This window comes from Strix aluco, chromosome 6 (genome assembly GCF_031877795.1).
Source record: "Strix aluco isolate bStrAlu1 chromosome 6, bStrAlu1.hap1, whole genome shotgun sequence".
NCBI classification, from domain to species: Eukaryota; Metazoa; Chordata; class Aves; order Strigiformes; family Strigidae; genus Strix; species Strix aluco.
Window position 1 is genome coordinate 11,220,607 of NC_133936.1, and position 22,944 is coordinate 11,243,550.

The 22,944-nt window shown below is 43.9% G+C and overlaps 1 protein-coding gene across 1 annotated transcript; it reads right to left on the reverse strand.

Annotated features, from left to right (window-relative positions):
• Positions 1-1,816: 1,816 nt before the first annotated feature.
• Positions 1,817-21,965, reverse strand: SCTR (secretin receptor). The gene is given in 15 exon segments (XM_074828234.1): positions 1,817-1,993; positions 3,010-3,051; positions 3,234-3,372; positions 3,468-3,559; positions 6,344-6,413; positions 6,958-7,018; positions 7,110-7,263; positions 8,454-8,586; positions 9,566-9,663; positions 9,955-10,058; positions 14,026-14,136; positions 17,843-17,969; positions 21,738-21,842; positions 21,845-21,901; positions 21,903-21,965. Coding segments are annotated over 15 exon segments (1,533 nt in total).
• Positions 21,966-22,944: the final 979 nt, after the last annotated feature.

The window sequence follows — 22,944 nt, forward strand, 5'->3', positions numbered from 1 at the left end:
TTTCACTTCTCCCTAGGTCACGGGACTGATCCTGCTTCTGCTTTTCCTTCCACTTGCTTTGGCTGAGTCTTAAAGGGCAAAGTCGACTCAAAACCTTGCCATTTCTAAAAACATAAATTTAAAATTAATTCCTGGAAATGCTTGCCTTTTCACTGCTTTATATTTGATTTTTTTTCCTGGTTTTAAAGAGGTTCAACTCCCGCTGCTGGATGACTTGCACCAGCAGGCAAAACCAAACAGGCAGGGGAGGCCAGAGTGAATGTGAAACCCTCCCTCCTGCCAAGGTGTCCTTCCTCACCTGGCTGCCGTCAGTGGTGCTGCTGCCTGCAATGCCTGCTTTGCCAGGGAGGATATAGGCTGTGAGGTCTAACGTCAGCACCGACAGTGAAAAAAGATTCTCGGGGTTTGAAACAGTGCTAATAGCACTTAGAAACCTGCTTCTGCACAGGTAATTTAACTTTGAAAGCATCCTTTGAATTTCTCTGCATGTATGCCCTCTGGTAAAACGGCAGAAGTGTACCATGATGTTTTGGTGTGAATAAAAGCTTGTTAGAGCAGTTTTGGCAGAGTTGGGGAATGCTGCTCAGTCAGCATTTGACATACCATGCACGTTTTGCCTATGTCTTGTAGGTGATTGGGAGGACTGAGAAGCATGATAAATGCCACTTGCTTTCTTTCTGTTCAGTCATCTTTGCCCTTGAAGAAAACTAGGCATTGCCCCAACTGGGGAAATGCAGATACAAAATCAAGTAGGAGGCTTGATTGCATTTGTTGGGTGAATTATTTTCTCCCTTTCATACTCAAACCAGGGAAATTTGCTTAACAATTTTATCCTTAAGAACATAAAGCTGTAATAGAAGCTTAGATACCTTGTGACAGCATATTACAGTGCGCAGTCTTGCAGATTTCAGCACGCTGAGTGATTGTAGACTCTAAAAAGATTTTTGGCAGTGACTATGGTATTTTTCACAAGGTACCTTGTACTGTCCAGTTCAATTAAGTTTTAAATGTCTCAAGGGCTTTCATTGCTTCCCTTCAAAGAGTAGCTGGACAAGTCTCAGAGGTACAGACACTAAAGGAAAGAGCCATCTTAGTAAAGTTTTCTCAGCCACCCTTGGAATATGCTGTAATAGCTTTTTTACCATTTCAAAAAGAAACAAAGATCCAAACGGACTACTGTTATTTCTGAGGTCTTCACTGTTAGAAGAGGCAAAGGAAGAAAACTGCCTGAACCTGCCACTGTCACTGGAGCATACCTGAGCAGTGGATATGCAGTCAGAGAGGAAACAGGAGCTCAGCTGTGCTTTGCGTTCTCAGTGTCCATCATCCATCACCACAACAGAAAGACTTTGAATCTAGGTAAATTTCAGGGATGAATTAATTTTGCATTTCAAACCCATGGGCTGTGGATGGCATGTAACCTCCATCGTACAAAATTGAATGTCCACCCAGCTTCAACAGCAGAAGAAATAGAGAACATCTAAAACTCACCAGCCTGGCTTAGCCTGGACCATGTTGCAGAGCCACATGGAAAATGAAAGGTCACATTTAAGGTAGAAATAGCAGCTGAAAAATATTGGTGTGGAAACACAAATGACTGTGGCCAGAAACCCAAGGAAGAGCATGATGTTTTGGCCCATTTTGCCTTGCAAAATAACTCTGGTGCTACACAGGATATAAATGAACAGATGTGCTTCAAGAACCATTGATCTACAGCCAAGTCCCGCTTTTGGATACATACACAAGACTCCCAGCACGGTCCATGGGACTTAACCATGTGTATCTGAGCATGGAGGTATCCTCCAGACATACAGTGTTAAAGCACGCTTGATCTTTGGAGGGTTGTTCTCCTGTGCTCTGGTGGGCTCGACCTCACCATCTGCATCTCTTGAGTTAAGCCACTTCCTCCATTACTCGCTGAGGTGCTGAGATGCTGACGCAAGTGTTTACTTAAATGCCACTGCCTCCATTTTCTCTGAACTTCCAGCTGAACCTAGGTAGAAAGGTCACAAAATACTTAGTTCACCTAGTTTATCTTGGAGCCCCGCATTGCGGAGAGCAGTATAACAGGAAAAGGAGAGCAGGTTACCTTTGCCAAGGTTTGAATTTATTTATTTAACTCCCAGTTTAAGGGGTTAGGGTAGAGCCTGTTTCTTGTCACTCCTAGTGATACTGTTTTTGCAGCCACACAATTTTCTGTTAACCTTTCTGTTTAATTGCAGATGAAACTCTTCACACAGTCTAGCTGGCCTTAGTAAGTGTTTGGTTTGGTTTGTTCCAGGATTCTCATTTTAGTTATAAAAATGGGATCTTTTGGCACTCAAAGCTAAAAAATGCAGATTTTCTTATCAAAGCAACTTTTTCTGAACCCTGTTAAAGGATCAAAGTATTTCAAACCCCTCCTCTATTTCAAAATTACTTTTTCTTCCAATCTTATGTACTAATGTGGGTTTTTTTCCCTTCCAACAACCTCAGGATCTCCCAGGTTTGGATAATGTTTCCCCCCACCTCTACCAGCAGCAGCATTTCAGAGTGCAAGTTCTAGCCCATAAGTCTGGAAGTTTTATGACTACAAAGGAAACAGTCCCTCTTCCAAAAGCTTTACCTTATGAGAGTCCTAATAAACTTGGGCTGGATACAGCTTTTGGTAAATTCCCTCCCAAGGGTCAAGCAAAGAAAACAGCCCTGGGATGACGGATAATAGCATCATACATCAGAACCAGTTGATTGTCAGTGTGACGATGTGCAGGATGGTACTCCCACCCTCCCTTCCCAGACAGTAATAATGCTATCTGATTTATGAAAGGGCTGCAATAGTCGAGAGGTAAAGTTTGCATCTGGCATACAATTACTTAGTCCTGCCAGGTCTAGGAGGTATTTCACGAGTGACGTTAGGTAGCTGGGAAGAAAACACTCAGATAAAATGTGTAATTCATTGCAGAATGCATCCTACTGATTAATGAGGCATGCTTGAGCAATAAAAAAGAATGTTATATACACAAAACTCACCTCACCATTAAGAAAACAATAAAGTACAGCCACGACAAAGCCCTGAAAGATAAAAGAAATGTGGTCACAGAATTAGAACTGCATTTTCAGCTTTTGAATGGGGATGAGGCATCCCAAGGGAAATCAGACAGCTTGATTTTGCCATTGGGACTCTGCTCTGTTGCAGAGTTGTGTGTTGTACCATTTTTTTTATTTTAAAGAAATAATAGCTTGTCAAATATTACCTGGAATGATCCAAGACCCAATTCAAAAAACAGCTGAATTTCCATTGTGCCACTGCTTGTGTCTTCGGGGAAAAAAGCGAAGATGATATAGTGGACCCCAAAGAGAGGGATGAGGAGGAGTGTTGACTTTGCAAGTCTCCTGACAACAAAAACAGAGGGGAAAGCTGGTGTAGAAGGAGGAAGAGGAGCTCAGGTGGGCTCACGTGGCATAAAGTCAAGATGCAAGGGACATACTTGTATTGGTTGAAATCACTGCTCCGTCCTTCAGGTGAGCTGAGCTTCCTCATCAAGATTCTTAAAATGTTGACAAAAAGAATGAAATTAATCTGAAAAAACAAAAGGAAGAACATGAAAAAAATCAAACAACAAAACCAAATGCTCAGTCATCACTTATGTAAGTGCCAGGAATCAGCAGAGCCAGTTTGGGGTGTTTTGGCTGAGCAGGCAGAATAGAGGGGGTGGAGCTGGCCTGCCCGCGTCCCTGTCCCCATCCCAGTCCCTGTCCCTGCTTCTCCAGTCTGCCTGTCCACCCTGAGCTAGGGTGCTGGCTGCTTTCCTCACTGGTTTGCTGCAGCTTTAGTTATGGGGACAATCAGGACTTGTTATCCGGCAAATCACCAAAGGGAAGGGACACCAGGCACATCTGTAGGATCCGTTCTGGCTGTGGGGTTCAGCCTCTGCGCAGTCTGACCCCACTTTGGATGCCAGCAAAGGGGCAGCACTGGAGCTACCGCTTGCTGACTGGGACTGCAAATGCCATTTTTTCTCTGCCAAAAGACACAGCGTGGTTTGGGATGATGGAGAGAAAGTAGTTAAAAGTGGGGATAGGAGACAGCCGACACTGAAGCTCTTTCTTTTGCATTTCCCCCCTCTCCAAGAGTGTGTTACCATAATACAAGTGGGTAGCAGGTAAAAATGCTGATCTGCCGCTCAGTTTGGGTGAAGGTGAAGCAATAGCTGTTTCTGCTCATTTGACCCTCAGGCAAAGAGTGGGAGTCGCAGGAGAGGCAGAACATGCCTCTCTCCCACAGCCAGCGTGTAGCACATGGGCGTGTAGCACATGGGAACGACCTCAGTTTTATCTGCCCTTTCCATCAGGGCTCCCAACATCGCCCTGTGCTCCTCCTGCACCCACACAGCCCACCGACCCGCACCCACAGCCCTTTTGCAACACCCTGCACCGTGGCAGGCCCTTAACCCTTCCCTATGCCTGGAAACACCATCACAGCGGTGCATCCTCTTCGTGGGGTGGCTTGTACGTGCCTGTGGGTGTTGGAGCAGCGCTCTGAGGTTGTGTCTTTCCCTAAGAGAAGCGGGTCCACTCTACATGGGACAGACCCAGGATGTTTCTGGGTTCCCTAAATTATTGGATGAAGAGGGAGCAACTGTGACTGCGTGGTCTGAGCTGCTGAGGGTGTATGGAGAGGGCTTGAAGTTTGGGGAGCTAGGGATGGGTGAGGAAAGGAGCAGAGCTGGGGGAACACAAAGGAAAGACTGAAATATTTTGGGGGTGTTAAGGGAAATAGGAGGTTCAGGTCCGGGGATTCTGGGTCTTTTAACCCACTAGCCCAGGCATGAGCCTTGTAGACTGAGCAGGACTTTTGGCTGATGAAAACTACGGGGGAAGGGGGGACGGCGGGATTCCTGCTGGGAGGGATTGCCCGCGGGCAGCACAGCAATGAATGTTAGCCGAGGAGCACAAAGGAGTTTATCGGTGTGGCTTTTCTGCCCTTTGAACTGCTAAGGACGACTGTGCGCTGTGAGGAATAAAGAGATTAGATCTGAATTCTGAAGAACTGGCTGTTGTCTGTGGCTATGGCCTTGGGATAAGCCCCTTTTAGGTAAAGAGGCAGAGTCATGCAGGCGGCTCCTGCATTAAGTGACTAAACTAGATGTGATCAGGATTTTGAGGAAACTTGGAAGGGGCTAGCTGGTGGTGGCCATCAAAAGATAAATTAAGATTGTGCTTTTTGTCTTGCGGAATGCCTGTGCCTTGTTGGCATTTAAATGTTGCTGAGTGGCTCCTGGAGCTCCTGGAGCATAAAGGATGTTTCATTAAGAAAAATAAATGCTGTGGCCTGGTTAAATTGAACCTGAATCACTTGTGTGATCTTCTGCTTGTCTTGTGGGAGTGAAGGATTGCTCACTGGTAAATGGGAGCAGAACGTTAACACACCATCTGTGCTGCTTGGGTTTCCAAGAGATCATGCAGGTGTTGCAGTTTGTGTTTTGCAAACGTTATGGGAGTTAGGAGCTACTGGCAACATGAAAACCTCAACCAGCTCTTGGGTTCTCACATGGGCTGTCAGCAGGTTACTTGAGAGTAACTAGCAGTTCACATATTTCTGTACTAGGGCTTCAGACAGATTGCAGAGTGGTCTGCCCCAGGGCATCTCCATTGGGCAGAACAAATATCTCCAAGAAGCAGCTCCAGCCCCTTGGTACCTAAGGCTCTGACGGTTAGCACCAGCAAATGCTCAGACCATAGGTGCTGAGTATTATATGTACCAAACTGTTCTTGAAATCAGTACTGCCTTGTACTGGGCAGGTTCGTACTGAGTTTCAATGCCTATGCCTTATTTCAGTGAGCAATGCCATAATAGTATAATTGCAGTCCACTAACATATAGCTGTGCAGCCTGCAAGTAGCTTTCATTGTTGAAAACAAAAGCTAATGGTCATGTAAATCAAATTGGTTTTGGCTTTGCTGAGAGGGGCATTGACCGGGAGACACAAAGGCAATTGTACTGAAATGTACAGCCACTTCGTTTCTCCTCCAGAGCCTTCCTTGAAACAGTCCAAAATAAGCTTCCACAAGCCAGCCAAGTTCATATGAAATCAACAGGATGTTGAAACCTGATCTTCTTCAGGCTCTTGCTTCTTGGGAGGACACTCTAGCTTTCCTTGTGAACTTAGCTTCGGGGCATTAGTCACTGACTAAATCCTGCTGAGCAGAAGTTGCTTAAGCAGTAATTCATGTGTCACACCAGTTCAGGCACATGTCTAAGATCAGTTCATTAACACACTTCTAAGGCATGTTGAATAGATGATCTCTGACTTCACAGTATTTGAAAATACAGTTTGAATCTGCTTGTCCCAGGAAAGACTTACAAAAATAGACAAAACTACAGGGCCTCTAATGATCCACCAGGTATTGGCATTAGTGTTAATGTCCCAACACCTGTAAAAATAGAAGAGAAGGTGCAGTCAGTTACGAAAACACTGGTGTCTTTTCAAAGAGGTTTAGTCTGTTTTGCACTTCAGATAGGCCCCTATTCCCTTCTTCTATGAAATTAATTTCCTGTTCTCACTTATCGGTACAACATTTCTGACAGAAAACTGTCCACCTGCATGGAACAAAAGTGTATCCTACCCTTACAGTAGAACCACTGTTCGAAATTTTGGAAGGGAGAAGAGAAAGGAAGAAAGTCTCACTGGTCAGAAAGTCAAACACAGATGCTGAAAACATTGTGGGCTGAATTCATACTTGAAGGCTACCCCCTGCCCTTGAAAATGCTCAAATGAAATTCGAGGCTCTTTCTCAGATTGCTCAGCTGGACCTCTGCTCCCACCCACGCTAGGACCCAGGCCTGCACCGCAGCGGCATGGTGGTTGGTTTGCTTGGCTGCCAGTGGTTAGAAATGAGCAGGACCCTGTGGAGCAGCCTGTGGGGGGGCTGCATGCTCCCCCTGATGTGTCACCCTCCTCCCCTCCACACAACTTACCCAATATTTTCATGGAGTTGCCTAGCAGTCGCCCATGCAGCCACAAAGACAGTTGGGGCACCTGCAATTGGAAAAGCTAGTTACTGCTCCACAAGTCCATCCCAAAGGCAAAACAAACCCACAGTTATTCTTACTGAAAGGAGAACCAGTACCCCATCCGAGGGTGATGAACCACCAGAGGAACTTCCTTTCCGAGAAGAAAGAGATAACCAGGAGAGTGTGGAGGTACAGTCCCTCCACGAGGAGCCAGCTGTAGTTAGACATGATGCAATACTGAAAGAAGACCATGGTGAGCTTACACCCAGCCTGAGGAAAAAGAGGATAATTAGCTTCTGCCTCTGTTTGTATCTACCTTCTAACAGAGAGTGAGCTGTAAATAAATCTTGGGAAATAGAGATTTTATAGCAATTAGGGGACTAATCGGGTGGCCTTGAGAAGGTGTTCACATGACAAGAAAGCAGGGCTGGCACTCACAAACGCATTAATCAACTGCCTCACTAACAAGAACCAAATATATCATGGACACATGGGTTTGGGTTACTGTCTCAGAGGATTTTCACTATTAATACCCTATTAGTATCAGTAGCACTAATATCACCCTAGAGAAGCATGTGAAAGTATTTGTCACTCTTTTTCTCCTAAGAAAAAGGGTCGATAAAGACAAGTTAAAATTTGCCCAAAATGTTTTTGTTCAGCAACAAAAATCCAGCAAAACTGAGGGGTTAAAAAAAAAAAAAAAGTGCCCGTTTTTGTTTCCCTTCCCAATACCTATCTTTTGGTTTAAAGGATTGAACGTCATCTCTAGTGTTCCCCCCACCCAGTTTTCAACGTATTTTACTGCCAATAAAAAGAAAAAGGAAAAAACAATTCAAAATTTGGGAGGTTCCTTTTCCAGGGTCTCTGGGTGCAAACCCGTGTCTTACTACCAGGTCTCACACTGCAGTATAAATCATCAATATTTAATGTGTTCTCGTACTCTTCCTATCAGCCCCACCTACCAGGATCTAAAATCCTTATAAGAATCTCCACCCTGGTGGTGCATCCTGTGTTCACAACCTGAGACACCCATGTTTAGGCATTTCTGGGTCAATGTGCTGAACTCCTGGTGTCTTCTATGGCCATCTAGTCAATGTAATCAAGATGATGAATGTGGGTACCTACTTTAGACTCACCTGGGTGCCCCCTGCTCCAATACTTGTAAAGGCATCTATAGCTGGGAGGAACTGCACCTGGGTTTCTGTGTGTATGATCTAGTCTCGGCATATCTCATACCACCATCACCTATGCAGAACCTCCCCCCAGATGGGTAAATCTCACTCAGGAACAACCAACACGCAGGACTGAGCAGTAGAGAAGGAACAGAGCATACTTTTCCTCTCCCATAAACCCTCATGCTGAATGGAAAGCTGAGACCGAGATTTCCTTCCCTGCACACTAACTACTCTGGGATCCTGTTGGGAGACAGGTGTGGAGCAAGCTGGAAGGCAGAGGGTTACCGTGTATGCCCCACAGTAATTTATGTCTTCAGAGGAAAACAAAATGGCATCCTTGATGAAGTTGGACGAGGCTCGCAAAATGAATGATGTGAAGAGATGCATGTGGATGTAGTTCCTTGTACAGCGAAGTCTTCTGTTACAAAAAGAGAGAGAGATCCTGTGAAGTCACATTCCTAGCCAATGCAGGTAGCTTGTGACTGTAAACAGCAGGTTTCAATCCTTACTAATGCTAAACTGACAAATCAAGAACAGTTTTTCTGTCTGTGAAAGGAAGACTAATGCATTTCCCAAGAGGGATACCCTAGGGAAGACCTTAAAAAGCCAAAGTCACCTCTGCTCCACTCAGGTACTAAAACAAGCTGAAAGTTGCCAGAAGAATTGTGATTTCATGCCAATACGCTTGGTCTAGCCTCCCCCTCTCCTTTCTGGAGTAACATGAACCCAAGGTGTTTATTCACACCTGGGTGGATTTATTTGGTTTTCCTGCACAGTGCACTTGTGCCTGCAATGTTTTCTGTATTAAAGCTTCACATAATCTGGGTCTGGAAGCCATTCAGCCTGAAAACGAGTTTACGAAGTAGTTGGGGTTCCTTCTGCCCAGAGGTGCCGCCCTGACACTTACTGTAAGGGAAATTAATTTCACTGAATAAGCAGTAGAGTACAAATTCCAGGTTATAAGGATGTGTGAAGATAAGCCGACTGTCAAATCACTACTGCAAATCTGAAACACCTTCACAGAAGTCAGCACAGCAGCACTTAAAGCAAAGTTTTAGCCACAGTCACAAGTGGGGAAAAGAACAGCAGGGGGAAAGATACTCTACCCGAGGGACACCGAAGTCATGGGAAGACCTCAGCAGGGAGGTGGTGAAAACACCACTCTGCAAAATACATCCATCTACATTTTGGAAAGGACAGGAGAGCACAATATAAGGAGCAGCCCTGACATTTTCTGGGAGACAAGACTCAGAGATCATTTTTGTTCACTGATTTCTGTGAAGGTTTTCAGAAATACTTCAATTTTTCACTGGCCCTGAAAGCCAACAGAAGGATCTGTGTTGGCTGAGATGACCAGAAGTCCTGGCCAAACGCAAACCAGAGATGCTTCTTCTCACCTAAAAGAGACCAGGACCACTAGGGCTATCGTCAGCGTCACAAGGGAGGTGCAGTATCCAATGGTGTACATGGTCTTCAGAGTCATGAAATAGGAACGCTGCATGGGAAGATATATTCACATCTTTACCTGTGACTGGGAGAAATCAGCCCATACCAAGAGAAAGGGGTCTCCTCCTATTTAACAAATACATTTTATTGTAAAATCAGCTACTGAAGTTTTACCCTGAGCAACCCATTCTGATCATTTGGAGGAAGCATTTATGCTGAAAAATACCTGTAACAATAACCCCACCTGAGTCAAATCACAACATCATCAGTCTGTCCTTCACATATTCCTCCCCCGGAGCCCCAAAGCAGCAGATCTGTGGTCACAGGCACTCAGACTCACTCTTGCCTCATTTGTCGTGTCATTGATGTTGTAGCCACAAGCGATATCGGGTCTTGGATATGGGTCTGACCAACCCTCACTCGTACAGTTTCGGTACACAAAACCTGTGTTGTAACAACAAAAAAAGACAAAACCAGGTGTGATCATTTCCAATTGTATACCTGTTCTCCTCGGGGGTCAGTCACCAATGTGTAGGGTTGCTCCAAGAACAAAGGCAATATTTTCCCCCAGGCAGTGCACTCTGCATAGCTGGAGGTGAAATGCAGCTGAGCTAACGATGTTGATACTTGCCCAGTGTACTTGTGTGGGTCATAATATTGTTTGCCCACTCAGGGATGACTGTGATGGATGTGTTTTTTTTAATTGCAACATAAATAATACTGTTCAGTACATCTGGTGTTTCTTGGCCAGTATTCCAAGATCAGCAAACACATGACTTGTTCAATCACGGATTCATACTCTGTGCAAACCTGATACTTTCCGGAATGCTCATACCTCCTTACTGTGGTTTGTCATGGTCCGAAGAGAACACAAAACCTTAGATGGTCACAGATTTTCAGTGATATTTAAATGAAAACTAAAAGGTTTGTCCCCACAGCCAGGTCTGGGCTTTATCTTACACTGTTGATTTCCTTGCTTGCTTGCGAATTAAAAGCTAGGATGGGATTCCCCTCACTTAAGTTAGACTTCTGAAAGCTAAATTGTTGAGTCCAACTCTGTCCCTCATGGCTGTCTTTCTAGTCAGTGGAGAAAAAGAGGCATTGTCAGAATTAATTTCATTTTCAGGCAGACATCCGCAGAGGGCAGTTTGTCTGACCCACTTCTCCTGGGACATCTGACTTCTTTTAGACTCCTAAAGCTGAGTGAGATGGATCCCCAGCAAGTTGCACATGGTTGGATACCACAGGTTCGAATATGTCCATATTCATGTTTGGCACTAAAGCGGAAGTTGGAAGTCCTGACCCACACACCTTATAATCTCATTGGAAGAAAATTACCCTAGCAGGCATGTAGGTTATGCGCTGAAGAGAAGAGAAACTTTTACAAAGAAGTAAAACCACTGCCCACTGTCTGAATCACATTAATCTGTCAGGTAGGAGCCACACTTTAGAAACAGGTAGTGGAATCCTGGCTTTGCTGCAGTAATGGCAATACTAGAAAGGACTTAGCACCTGAAATCAGCATCCCTTCCTAGTAGAATCTTTGCCAGAAGGCACCATGAAAGTCTATTTTTGCCCACACATTTAGCCGTGGGGACTCTAGGGCATCCAGTTCCTGCAAAACATCCCCACAGTGTTGAGGGAATGGAGGGAGATGCATACACAGCAGTGTTTGTCACTGGTTTATGCTCTTTGGGGCCCTGCTGGGACTGTCAGGACAGTCAGGGCTCCTGCTACCTCTGGGCTAATTCTGGTGACCTGAGGCATGTCTGCACTTGATTTGAACTCACCTCTGTAAAACTGCAAGGCACAGCAAAGATGCTGAGATCTCCACCGGGGAAGAGCTCTGGGTGTGTCAGCATCAGACTATTATTCTGATGCTTTTATGAACATCTTGTTTCAGCTTAGTATCTTTGAAAGGACCAGGTTTGTTTTTTAAGCCAGGTTTTCTATATCCTGCTGCAGTGCAGCAGCAACACGAGAGAAACAGCTCTCCCAAAGAGTCCTCCCCCATTTGCCTTGGCACTCAGCAAGGGAGTGGTACAGAGGCAAATTCTCTACTTCAGCTTCAATTATTAAGACACATGTACTTAACTCAGAGCAGAGTGTTGTGCTTGTAAACATGCCTGTAACTGGGTTTTGCCTGAGGATGTCCAAGTAGATCAGACAAGAAGAAGTGAAGTTCTGTGTTGGTGTGTGCATGTGATTGCGTTATATGCAAAGCATGGGAGATTACACAGGGCATATTGATGGACATGAGCACAATTTTAACAATGCTACTTGCTTATGGGTGACATGCACACTGAGGAAACTGCAGCATGCCCCACTCAGAGCAGACTTGGGGTCTGCAGTCTGTCTAACCATCAATCCATGCTTGCAAGGGGGAACACTGGCTAAAGGAATGGCCGTGGAACTGGGGCCATCTGATGTGGCCTTCTCCTCTGCCCCTGAACCCCCACAGTCATCACACCTTTCCTCATTTCTTGCCTGAGACACAATGTGCAGGTCTGGATGTGAACTTCAGTTATGTTACTTGGTTCCAAATTATTTGTTTCTTTGATTTGTTATACGGGAAGAGGCCAGACAGTCTGGGCTGCAAATGCAAGTCTAGATGTCAGCACAAAGCTCAACAGCACGGAGACCAGGGTTTGGTCAAAGCTCAGAGCTATCTGCGTTCCTTAACGTATGGGTCTTTGGCATTCATGGCTGCCCTTCTGCTCTGTAAGTGGTCAGGAGAGAAAACTTTGGCTTTTTTTTCAAGCAAACAGAGCTCTGTTTTTCTTTTGCAAAATTGCTTCAAACAGGACAACGACTGTAGCGGTAATTAAATGCATGAGTCACAAGCCAACCGCAGTATAAAATCAGAGAAGAATGTGGCTATGAGAATGAGAATAAACTACTGCTGACTTTGACCCAAAATGCCAGATGCAGAGACCGAAATAAGATGCAAATGCCAATGGACCATGTCTTGGGTTTCTGTTTTCAACACTGTCACTCTGATTATTGCTTATCAGAAGTGGTTCAGCTCTCAGCTTCTCGATAAGGAGGGCAACTAAAGTTTAAAGCTGTTAGACTATCTCCAAGATAATGCAATGCACATTTGAGATGTAGTTATGACCTTTGGATGTACAAATTCCTGTTTTCCTCCCCGGTACGAAGGCCAGAGCCAGGGAGCAGTTCCCCCTAGTGGCTATACCAGCAGGGATTTAATTTAATGCGTTTAGGGGCCCGTATCACTATTCTAAAGATCTGTGAGCGCATGCCAGATGGATGATTTCTTCAGCGATCTGTGTCTTTGTGTAGTTTATCCTCTGTCTTTAAACCAGATTATAGGATTCAATGGCAGCTACCATTTGTGTGTACAGAAAGTAGCACGGTATTTATTTTAATCTGAATGGCTCATGTCTGATTTTATTTAAAGAGCGCTAAGTGCTTCTCCTCTGACTTATCTATCTTTATTAGGCAATCTAATACTTTGTCTCCCGTTCCTCCCACAAGTTACTCCAGTCTAATCAACACAGTCTACTTTTCTGTAAGTACTGGACCTCATTAATCCGTGTCCTATAACTGAAGAATGCAAAACCCTCTTCCAATTTGAATCATTAACTAAAAAAGAGAAAGGTAAGCACATTTCTTGGGCATTGCTGAAAAGTAGAAATGAACAAAAAGCAGGCAGAAACTTCGACTTAATGGCTCATGATTACTGTAGCATACTGGGAATAAATTTCACTTAATTTCTATTTTAGAAGTCCCAGGAAAAAAGACAACAAACGTTGCTTGAGCTTCTCTCTTTTTGAGTAAGTTGTTTGGTGAGCCATGAAACCTGAGTTCCCATGAATTTATGCCACTTGTGTGGAGCGTGTCACAGACAAGTGATGAACCCCCAGTGCAGATTTCCTCTTGATAGAGGCAAAAAATGGATCTTTTCCTCCTACCTGGCTGGCTGTTTTGCCAAAACTTTTATGAACTTAATGCTGTGTAAAGTTTTGTCCCTGTCAATCTCAGCTGAGATCAGCATCTGGCTCTAGGAGTTACTAGAAGGGGAAAGACAGACAAATACAGAAACACGGAGCCTTAGTGGAGAAAACTCTTACCCTTAACAAACCGTGCTAAAAAACTGCTTTTCAGGATAGCATTTACTTCCTGCACTTTTCTCCACCTGGTTAAGAAAAATAAACACTTAAAACATCTTACTACTTTAATTCCAGGCTTTCCCACATTTAGTTTAGTGTTGGAAATGGAGCTGCTTAGTGACCATTGGTCTTTAAAAGAAGCAGGGACACAATTTCACTTCCAGTTCAGACCTGACAGTGGCATCTTTGTAATTAGCACATTTAATAAAAAACACCTGGGCAAGAAAAGCATATCTATCAGTATTATATATATTAGCATTATATATATTTAGTGCTACCTTTTTTCCCAGTCAGCATCTGGAAGAATTCAGGGCAGTGAGCGTTGACAGTCTGTCCCACAGCTGACGAAGGCCAGCAGCTCATGTTATCCCACATTCCAGCACATCTGCCTGGGGGGGCAACAACGAAACACGATGCAGCATCTCCCAGTGATGAAACACCACGAAACTTCTCCCAACAATGAAACACTATGTAACATCTCCAAGCAATGAAACACCATGCAATGCCTCCCAAGGACCAAGGCAGCTATGGAAACAAATACTCTCAGTACTCTGAAAAGCAAGCTGGATGAAACAGAGCAAGTCCTACTGAGACCTGTCAAGGCCTGGATAGGACAGAAGAGGTCCTGCTTGCTTCAAACAAGTCCCAGCAAGCTTCAGGCCTGTCCCATTCTGGTCCTTGATTCCACCGGTCTCTACTAGCCAGACAAAGAGCAACTTAGGCCACTGTGAACTTTGCATCAGGCTCTTGGCTACCCATCTGTCTTCTGGTAACTATTGAATGGCCCTGGAAAGATGAAGGAAACCAGATGTGAATTTTTTAGCTCACTTTTCAGTCTTTCTAAAGCTTCTACTTTGAGTCACCCTGATGTTCTCCTTACATAATCCTTTTGTAAACAGAAAAAGATACAACTTGACTAGGAGTTTAAACAGCTTCAGAATGATACTGGGGAAAGGGAAGAGAGGAACAGTATCAATGCCGAATGCCCTGCGCACTCACTGAAAGCCGAGGGGAGGAAGTGCTGAGCGCTCTCTTCAAATGCTTTATGCTTTATAAGGCCAGCCTCCACTAGCCTGACAAAAATATTTACATTTCTAGAAATGTATTGATTTCCTCCTGCACAACAGTCCTAGTGTCTGAAAATACAGAGCTTTTCACAGCCACAGCACCTCAGCTCTGGTGTCTTCCCTGTGTCAATGTTTATAGGACTTGGTAGCCATTTACTTCAAACCAACAGTTTAATGGCAAATGAAACATCACCTTGGGTGGTATTTATGCCTATCTGTGCTGCATTGTTTGGGTTATCAAACCTTCATGCCAACACCACTGGCATAAAGCCCCCAAATCAGACTCAGAGCACAGAAAAACCTGGCAAAATTGCAATGTGGAAATGGTCTCTGCCCAGGAGGAGAAAACAAAAACCAGCTGAGCCATTCCTCCTGCAGGTGGGCTTCTTGTCATTTTTCACAGTGCAAAGCTGGTGTAACCCACCCCTACCCAGCTAAAGAGCCTCCTGGGTGGAGGCAGAGCACAGCACCACCTCCCTGACATCCCTGTGCTCTTTGGGACCTCGTCCAAGTAGCAAATAGAGCATTCCTCCAGCAGCAATACATGGTGTTACCAGGACCAGAGGTCCTAGACCTCCCGTAGCTTCCCTCCCCTGCTCCCTGCACCAGAGAGAATTATCCCATCTTTGCTCAGGCACAAAAAAAGAGCATGATTTGGGTTATGTTAATGTAATTCCTTTTCCAAGCTAATGGTATCACAAGGGCAGAATCCCTTTTTCCTTATACTGCAGGAGGATAAGAAACACTTACTGCTCAGGTGCTTTGTGCCTGATTCACCCACAACTAATCCTGTGTGTTCGTGCCATTTTCACAGAGATGTGAGCACCGTGGAGGTTTGTCCCTTGCTTTGCCCTTCTTCCTGCCTGCACCAGTCAAAGCTTCTGAAGTAGGTGCAGGAAAGATGGGATATGGAAGGCAATCTACACCCTGCAAAGCCGCCTTTTTCTCTCCCTGTATGACCCACCAAGGGCATACACTGAATTCCCAGAGTTTTGTTTCTTTCTTCTTCAGACTGAAGTCCCTGTATGGGATTTTCTGCACACAGACCTCAGACATGCAGATAATCAAAGGCTGGAGGTATTTTCAGATGCATTATTCCCCAGAATAAAAGCACTACTCTGTAATTTACCAAGGTAACAAACCCTTCTTGAGTAAAGACCAGCAGAAGGAAATTCCTGGGCTGTCTCTTTGGGAACCATTACTTGGGTAAAGATGTGCATCCTACCCCTGTTTATTCTTCTGGGGTTTCACTGCCAGGAGAAGGTGTGTTTGCAAAGTTAGACACAGAGAGGGGCTTAGTCACTCTGGCCACTTTCAGCTCAAAGCTTTCTGCTGCACTGAGCTCATGGCAGTATGCCTTGTTTGATCTGACTTGTAGTGTTAAAAGAGCAATTTGACAGCCATTGGAAATGTTTTCTCAAAGATTTAACACAATCCTATACTTCTCTCTCTGTAGATTTGGGGAGAGGGGCACAGAGGGTAGAATTATCCTGTCTAAAACTTTCCAGTAACAGAGGGCCTCGGGGGATTTTTAAGATTGGGATCCAATTTAAAACTCTGCTGAGGTGCTACTATTTGACTGAGATAAAACAAGACCATCTGCAAAATGGTACTGCCTGCTAATGTTAGTGCTGGTCCACACCTGCACGGTCCTGTGAAGTTTAACTGTTTGCATCTTCGGAGCTCTGGTGCAAAGGAAATGCAGAGCTCAACATTAGAGCCATGTCACAGAATCAAAGCAAAAAAATAGGTTGTCAAACCACCCTTCTCTTCAGTGAAGGGCACCAGGGAAGGAAACAAACAATACTGATGTATTCATATCAAACTTCTTATATGCAATGAGACAGATCTGTAGTCTGGAGTATCTGGCAGCTTGCCACAGGTACCTACATGGGCGTAATGCCCTGAAGCTGTGCTCACACCCATCAGCCTGAAAGGCTCACAGGGATAAAACAGACAGAGAAAAATTCGAGGCATCCTAAGAAACTAGGCAATAGATCTTTCCTCTGAGTTCTGCCTTTGGGCCAGGTCATAGTGAAACAATTCTGTGTCTCCAACAACCTCTGCTAGAGAGGAAGGCTTTGAGCTAAGAAAAAACCTCAACTCTTGCTCCACACCATAGCTTATCTCTGGCCAGGACACCCTGCACACAGCACATCTCACCAGAGCTCCTTCACCTTCCACACTGGTGAGGAACTTGCCATGTCATGGTCCACAAAAGTCACCCAGAAACAGTTCAGTCTGCAAGATGCTGTGAATGACAGAAACCCATCCTTAGTGGTGGTGGCTGGTCATGCACAAAAAATAGTCACGTCTGTTGCCTCCATCCAACGTACTCTGTGAGATGCTGACCCAGCTGCTGCCTGGGGGAGCTAACACTCGGTTCATAGGCAAGCTTCAATAATTGCTTGCAGTCATCTCTCTGAGACCCCTTGCACATGAATGTACTTGCTCAGCTGTGAAAGGAAAGATGTCTACATGATATGATGAGGACTCAGTACCACAAGACCTCCCCAGGCCAAAAAACTCCTTTATATAATGATAAATCTACTCTGAAATGCAAGAGCTCTGTTATGTGACAGTAAGCTAAAGCAAAGAGGAAGCAACAAGGACCTTCAGGCCACATGATTTAAATGTTGGCTGCTGGTATTCATTGATTTTGAAGGCAAATATAGTTAAGTAAATTTGCACTTTCTGGGCTGACTTTATAAAAATATCTTTGTCAAAGATGAGAAGAATTCCGAATCCTCTGCAATTTGCAAGATTTTGTTTCTGACGTGCTCCCTAGTTGTGAGGACTGCAGTTGAGCAGCTGAGTTGGAAGGCTCCTCTGTGACTTGCTGTCACAGTAAAGTCAAAATCCCACTCTTGGAGCATTGTAACATATCTTAACTGGTTTTCTGCTCCTAAATGAAAGATGTATACAAGCTACGTGCTTCCTATGGGAACAAATGTGGCGGTATCTGATTTTGAGGCCACCCAGCCCACTTGAGAGCAGTTTTTATTGTGCACATTCATTCAGCCTTTACCCGAGCTCAGGAGCAGATCGTTTTCGGGCGTTCTGTTCTTCTCCTCCAGGGACAGAGTCTTGGCACAGTTTTCTTCCTCCTTTTTCAGGACGCTCAGGAGGTCACAGACAGGCGGGACAGCTCTGATCTGCAAATTTTAAAAGCAGTAGAATCACTTTTCCTCTTAAAACCTATGTCCCCTCTACAGGATTTACCCTTCTTATGCTCACATTCCTCATGCAACCCTATCAACTGACGGGGGGGCAACATTTCCTTGAAATACAGTCAATTTCCTTGAAATACAGTCAATTCTCCTAATTAAGTCTGCTTTTTTATGGTAGCAGCAGGCAAGCACAGACTGAGTTTCTGCCTTCTCCCTTTTTCTGACATTACTGTTATTGAGAAAGATGAATGTGTTATTATGCCAACTTAAGTACATGAGCAGAATCCTCTTCCAAAACACTGCAGAAGCATCCAGGGCACTGCTGGACTCTCCTAGAGCAACATAAAATTAATTTCTTGCCCCTGGCAGTGTTAAACCATAGACCTGGCAGGTCATTTTCCTGGGCACAAGTGATCCAAATATGTCCACTAGTTGCAGACCACCCAAGCCTGTTTCACTGCTACTGACCAGGAAGCTGCAGGAGCCAACCTGAAAGAGGATTTTTCTGAGAATCTAGATGGTATTTTGTCCTAAGGTCATTTTCTCACCTTCCGGTCTTGCCCCATCCAGAAGGATGCTTCTCACAAAGCAGTGTGGAAATGTTAGTCTTAACTCAGTCCTGAAGTAGCAATTAAATGTGTTTATGTTACATGTAGCTGGACCAAAATGAATATACAAAACAAACATTTTACTACTGACCATTAAAATGGCAGGCAGTAAAAATAATTGCAAAATAATTTGCAGGACAAGATCCCAGTTGTTATGTCTTGTAGTTAAAAAATACTTTTAACATTTTTATTATTTTACCAGTTTCTATTGTTTTTGACAATAAAAATACTGAATATAAACAGGTTCCCATTTTAATAAATTAGATAATTCCTCCCTCATGAACAAAACCAAAAATCTTTATAAATTCCCACTATGGAATGTATATGTACATATATCTATATGCATGTGTATATACACACATACTTAAAAGATTAAAAGCAAGTCATCAGGATGTATTATTTGAAAAGTATCAGATAGAATTTTTTATGTTCTTTGTGCAGGAAAAGTTAACCCAGCAGCATCATATTACTACTCAACCTAATCAATCTTGTAGCATTGCTGATTGCTTTCAGATTAGATTTAGGAGAAAGAATGATCACTGAAAACCTTGTAATAAGCACAATTACTCTTCTACAGTTAAATTTTAGCATAATAGACGTCAGCAACTATAGTTCCACTCATTTCTGCTGGAAGTATTCTAGGTATTGTATTTCTGAACAAAGTTTGATCTTTCAGCAGTGTATCATGCCTCATCTAACTGGTCTGTTGTGGTAACTTCAGCATTTTTCTCCCTTTGTGCATCACAAAATAAATAAACTAAAACCCACTTGGTTTTGCATAATGTAATGAGTTTTCTGGAATCACACATGCAAAGAATTCAGATGAAATAAACTATCCTCTGATGCCAGGATTTAAATGCATTTTAAATCCATGTAATGTTTGAAAAAAATAGATTTTTAAAATCCATTTATTTTTTGAAAAAAAATAGAAGTGTCTGACTGGAGTAACATGTTGTCTAAAGAAATGTAATTGCATTTAGCAGTTTCAGTTGTTAGCTGAAGGTTGAATTTGATAATTTCTAAATATTGACAGGTTTTAAAAACGTGCATTATTTATCATTCTCTATTGTTATCTATTTGATTACCAATAGTAATTTAGTTCGGAGTTTACAAGTACAAATGTGACAGTTAATACCTATAACATACTTTTGCTGTAGTATCTCTGTCCAAAAGTTGCCTTGAAAATGCATTAAAAAACAATATTAGTGCTAGAGCATTTGAAGTGGCCAACAGAACAGGCCTGGTCTGCATGCCAGTTGTTCAAGATGATACTGAACATATGTAAAAATAAATGCTAGCAATCACGTTAGTAACGATCTCAGAAACAGGAAAATTTTTCACCTTAGAAAAGGCTATATATCTTGTAGGCACCATTTTCTTTTAAGAAATGTAGGTCTTAAGAAAGCTTTTGGTTTAGAAAGAGATTTAAAGCCGTTATTTCTTTATGGCTAGAATGAGTACAGCATTATTTTCTTACATGAAATGTGTTGTTCAAGAAGGAATATGGTGTAGTTAATGCCTTACAATTATTGTTTCACTCCACCAAGTGATGTCCACCCTATTCTTCTGATCAGATAGATACTGCTGCCTTGTAATAGATGTGCAGGTAACAGAATTTTAAACCCAGAGAAAGCAGAGAAACTCCAGGTGCTGGTTTAAAGACCTTGTTTTCCACAAACACTGTCCCTGAGTCAGTCTTCGCCAACGCTGGCAACCGACGGGGCAGACGGGGCACAAGCAGGGCTGTCGCAGGTCTGGTGAGGCTGTTTGCTAAGCGACACGAAATCCCTCTTCCCATGCCACGGCCAGATAACCCCACTCTGCTACCAACTGTGCTTGGTCTCGCTCATGTTTACCGTCCACAGCTGGGAGCAAACAGCCTGCCCCCATGCCTTGAAATCAAGGAGGAAAATGGGCTCTTCTATGTGTGGTTTCTATGACAATGTATGAAACCAAAACCATTCCAAACAGAAACAGCTGTGATAACTAGATGTCCGGAACGGGCAGAAAGCTGCAGTCTGTGATATGGATAGCAACAGCCAATTACAGTTTTTAACCTGTGAAATGAATGGATCTAAACACTACTTAACATAAATAATATTTGCAGCCACAGAATTCACAGCCATTTAATTTGAAAGTAAATGGGTTTAGTTTAATGAGAGGATTTAAAGGAGAACAAAAGATCCCTGGCAAAATCAAAATAGGTATTTTTGAGGATTAGAAAAAGAACAAGTGGAAGGAGATTATCTCAGTGGCACCCTGAGCAATGACATCTATTTACAGGGTCCTTTAGGTAGTACCTAAGAATAAGAAACCAAAATAATGCGAAAACCATCACAGTCACTATTTTTATTGTGGAAGATGATCAAAAGGCAAAAAACTTTGCAGATTGCATTCACTCTGTAATTAAAGTGTCTAGGCAGAGCTCAGGTTTTCTCAGACTTTGTACCAAATCCCCTGCTGGAAAAAATAGATTGATTTTTCCATTAGTTGCAATGAAACAGTGATTTTTCACATTTGCTAAGAGTTTGATCATTTCCCAGCTTCTCACACCCAGGCTGGACATATTTCAGTCTTGATTTTATATGCTTTCAAAAGCTGAAGAAGCTGAGCAGCACCTGGAGATCACAGCCCAGGTTCAGCTGTCCTTCCCGGCTGGTCTGAGCGCCCAGAGCTCAGCAGTGACAATCTGCCACATAAATTCCCAGTAAAGTGATAAAGCTAAAGCAAAGAAACCAAACTTTGTGGGTCAAACACTGCTTCACACTCCTTCAGTCTGAGTCAAGGGAGACTTTGCTAGTGGTGGGCATTCCCCCTTAGGGGATTGCTTGTTGGTGTAAATCAGCAAAGCTTCTCTAAATGGCATCAAGTCTTTTCTCCTTCACTGCAGAACTTGCTATGTTTACCAAAGCAGGTTAGTAACACTGATGTTTTATATAGGTGGGGAAACTGAGGCATCCAGTATCTAGCCATCTGGCCACTGTCAATTAGTGCAGGAAGCAGCAGAAGAAAGAATAAAATAAAAAAAATCCCAGGTTCCACACAGACCTTTTTAAAGAAAGACACCACGACTTCATGGAATAGAAGTGCACTTAGACAACATGTGATTCCATGCAGTTGGGAATAAATAGCTCTGAGCACCTACCAGGACAGTTGAAATACAGAAGATGATCACCCAGATGGTCCACATAGTCAATCACAGTCTGTTTCCTTCATCCCTTGCACATCAGAGGTCACCGGGCTGTCTGTACGCTCTCCAGCGTGGCTCTTAGCTCCTTTCACTTCATCCCTTTCCCTCCTTGCTTTTTTTCCTTCCCAGCTTTGACCATCCTTAGCCAATGTTTCTCTTCAGCTTCTGAGCCCTAGAGAGCATCAGCAGTGACAGAACCCCCCCGTCCACCCTCCAAGCTCTCCTCCTCCTCTGCAGAAGCCTCCTGTCCCAAGAATAACAGCACCTCTGTTGAGCATGTTCCTACTACCGTCTGCCTCCCTTCCCGGCTATTATTCACTGTTATCAACGGGTGTCGCTGGGGAATGATCATTCCTCATGCTCCCATGATAAGGGACCAAGCAGGACTCCCGTGTAAGATGTCAGCCCCACAAAGGCAGAGGTAATCAATCAAGGGGAAATACAGCCCTGGAATAAGTGCCCTGCTGAGAAACAGAGTTGGAAGAATGTGATTCAGGCTGCCTGCACTGCTTCTGCTCTCGACAGCTCTGCACATGCCTCCCGCAGCGAGCACACATCCCCGAGAGCCAGAAATCAGGATGCTGGCAGAGCCTGCTGCAGAGAGCCATCAACCCACGCCTCCCACCAAGCCCAGGCGAGCACAGCTGCTAGAGCTGAAGACAACTTTGAGCCTGGGGTAGGCACCAGAGAAAGGGCAAACAGGGAATTTGGTCTTCCCACCTCTTCCAAAGAGGACTCTAAATGCTCCCTGGACTTCAACCTTTCATCCAATATCCAGAGAAACAGCCAGTCTGCATTTCATCCTGCTATACGTTGCAAGATGCTTGCCCTCGGTGTGGGCTCCCAGTCACCAAGGCAGGGGCTCCAAACCCTTGTTCGCCAGGTTCACTTATAGCACAATAATGAATATAGCTTCAAAAAAGAGCCAAAGTTTGCACCGTGCACTAGTGCTCTTTCTCAAAGCACTGCAGTCCTCAGCTTGTCTCGAAATATCTTTTACCACCTATTTCAATTTACCACCACCCATCACCCTAGACAGGTCAAACATGATGAGGGCTGCCCAGAGCACAGGTGTTCTCCAGATCTACCAGTAAAGTCAATATCTGTGACCATAAAACATAAGACTTGTTACCTGTGCACTGAAAATCCAGTCATTGGATTA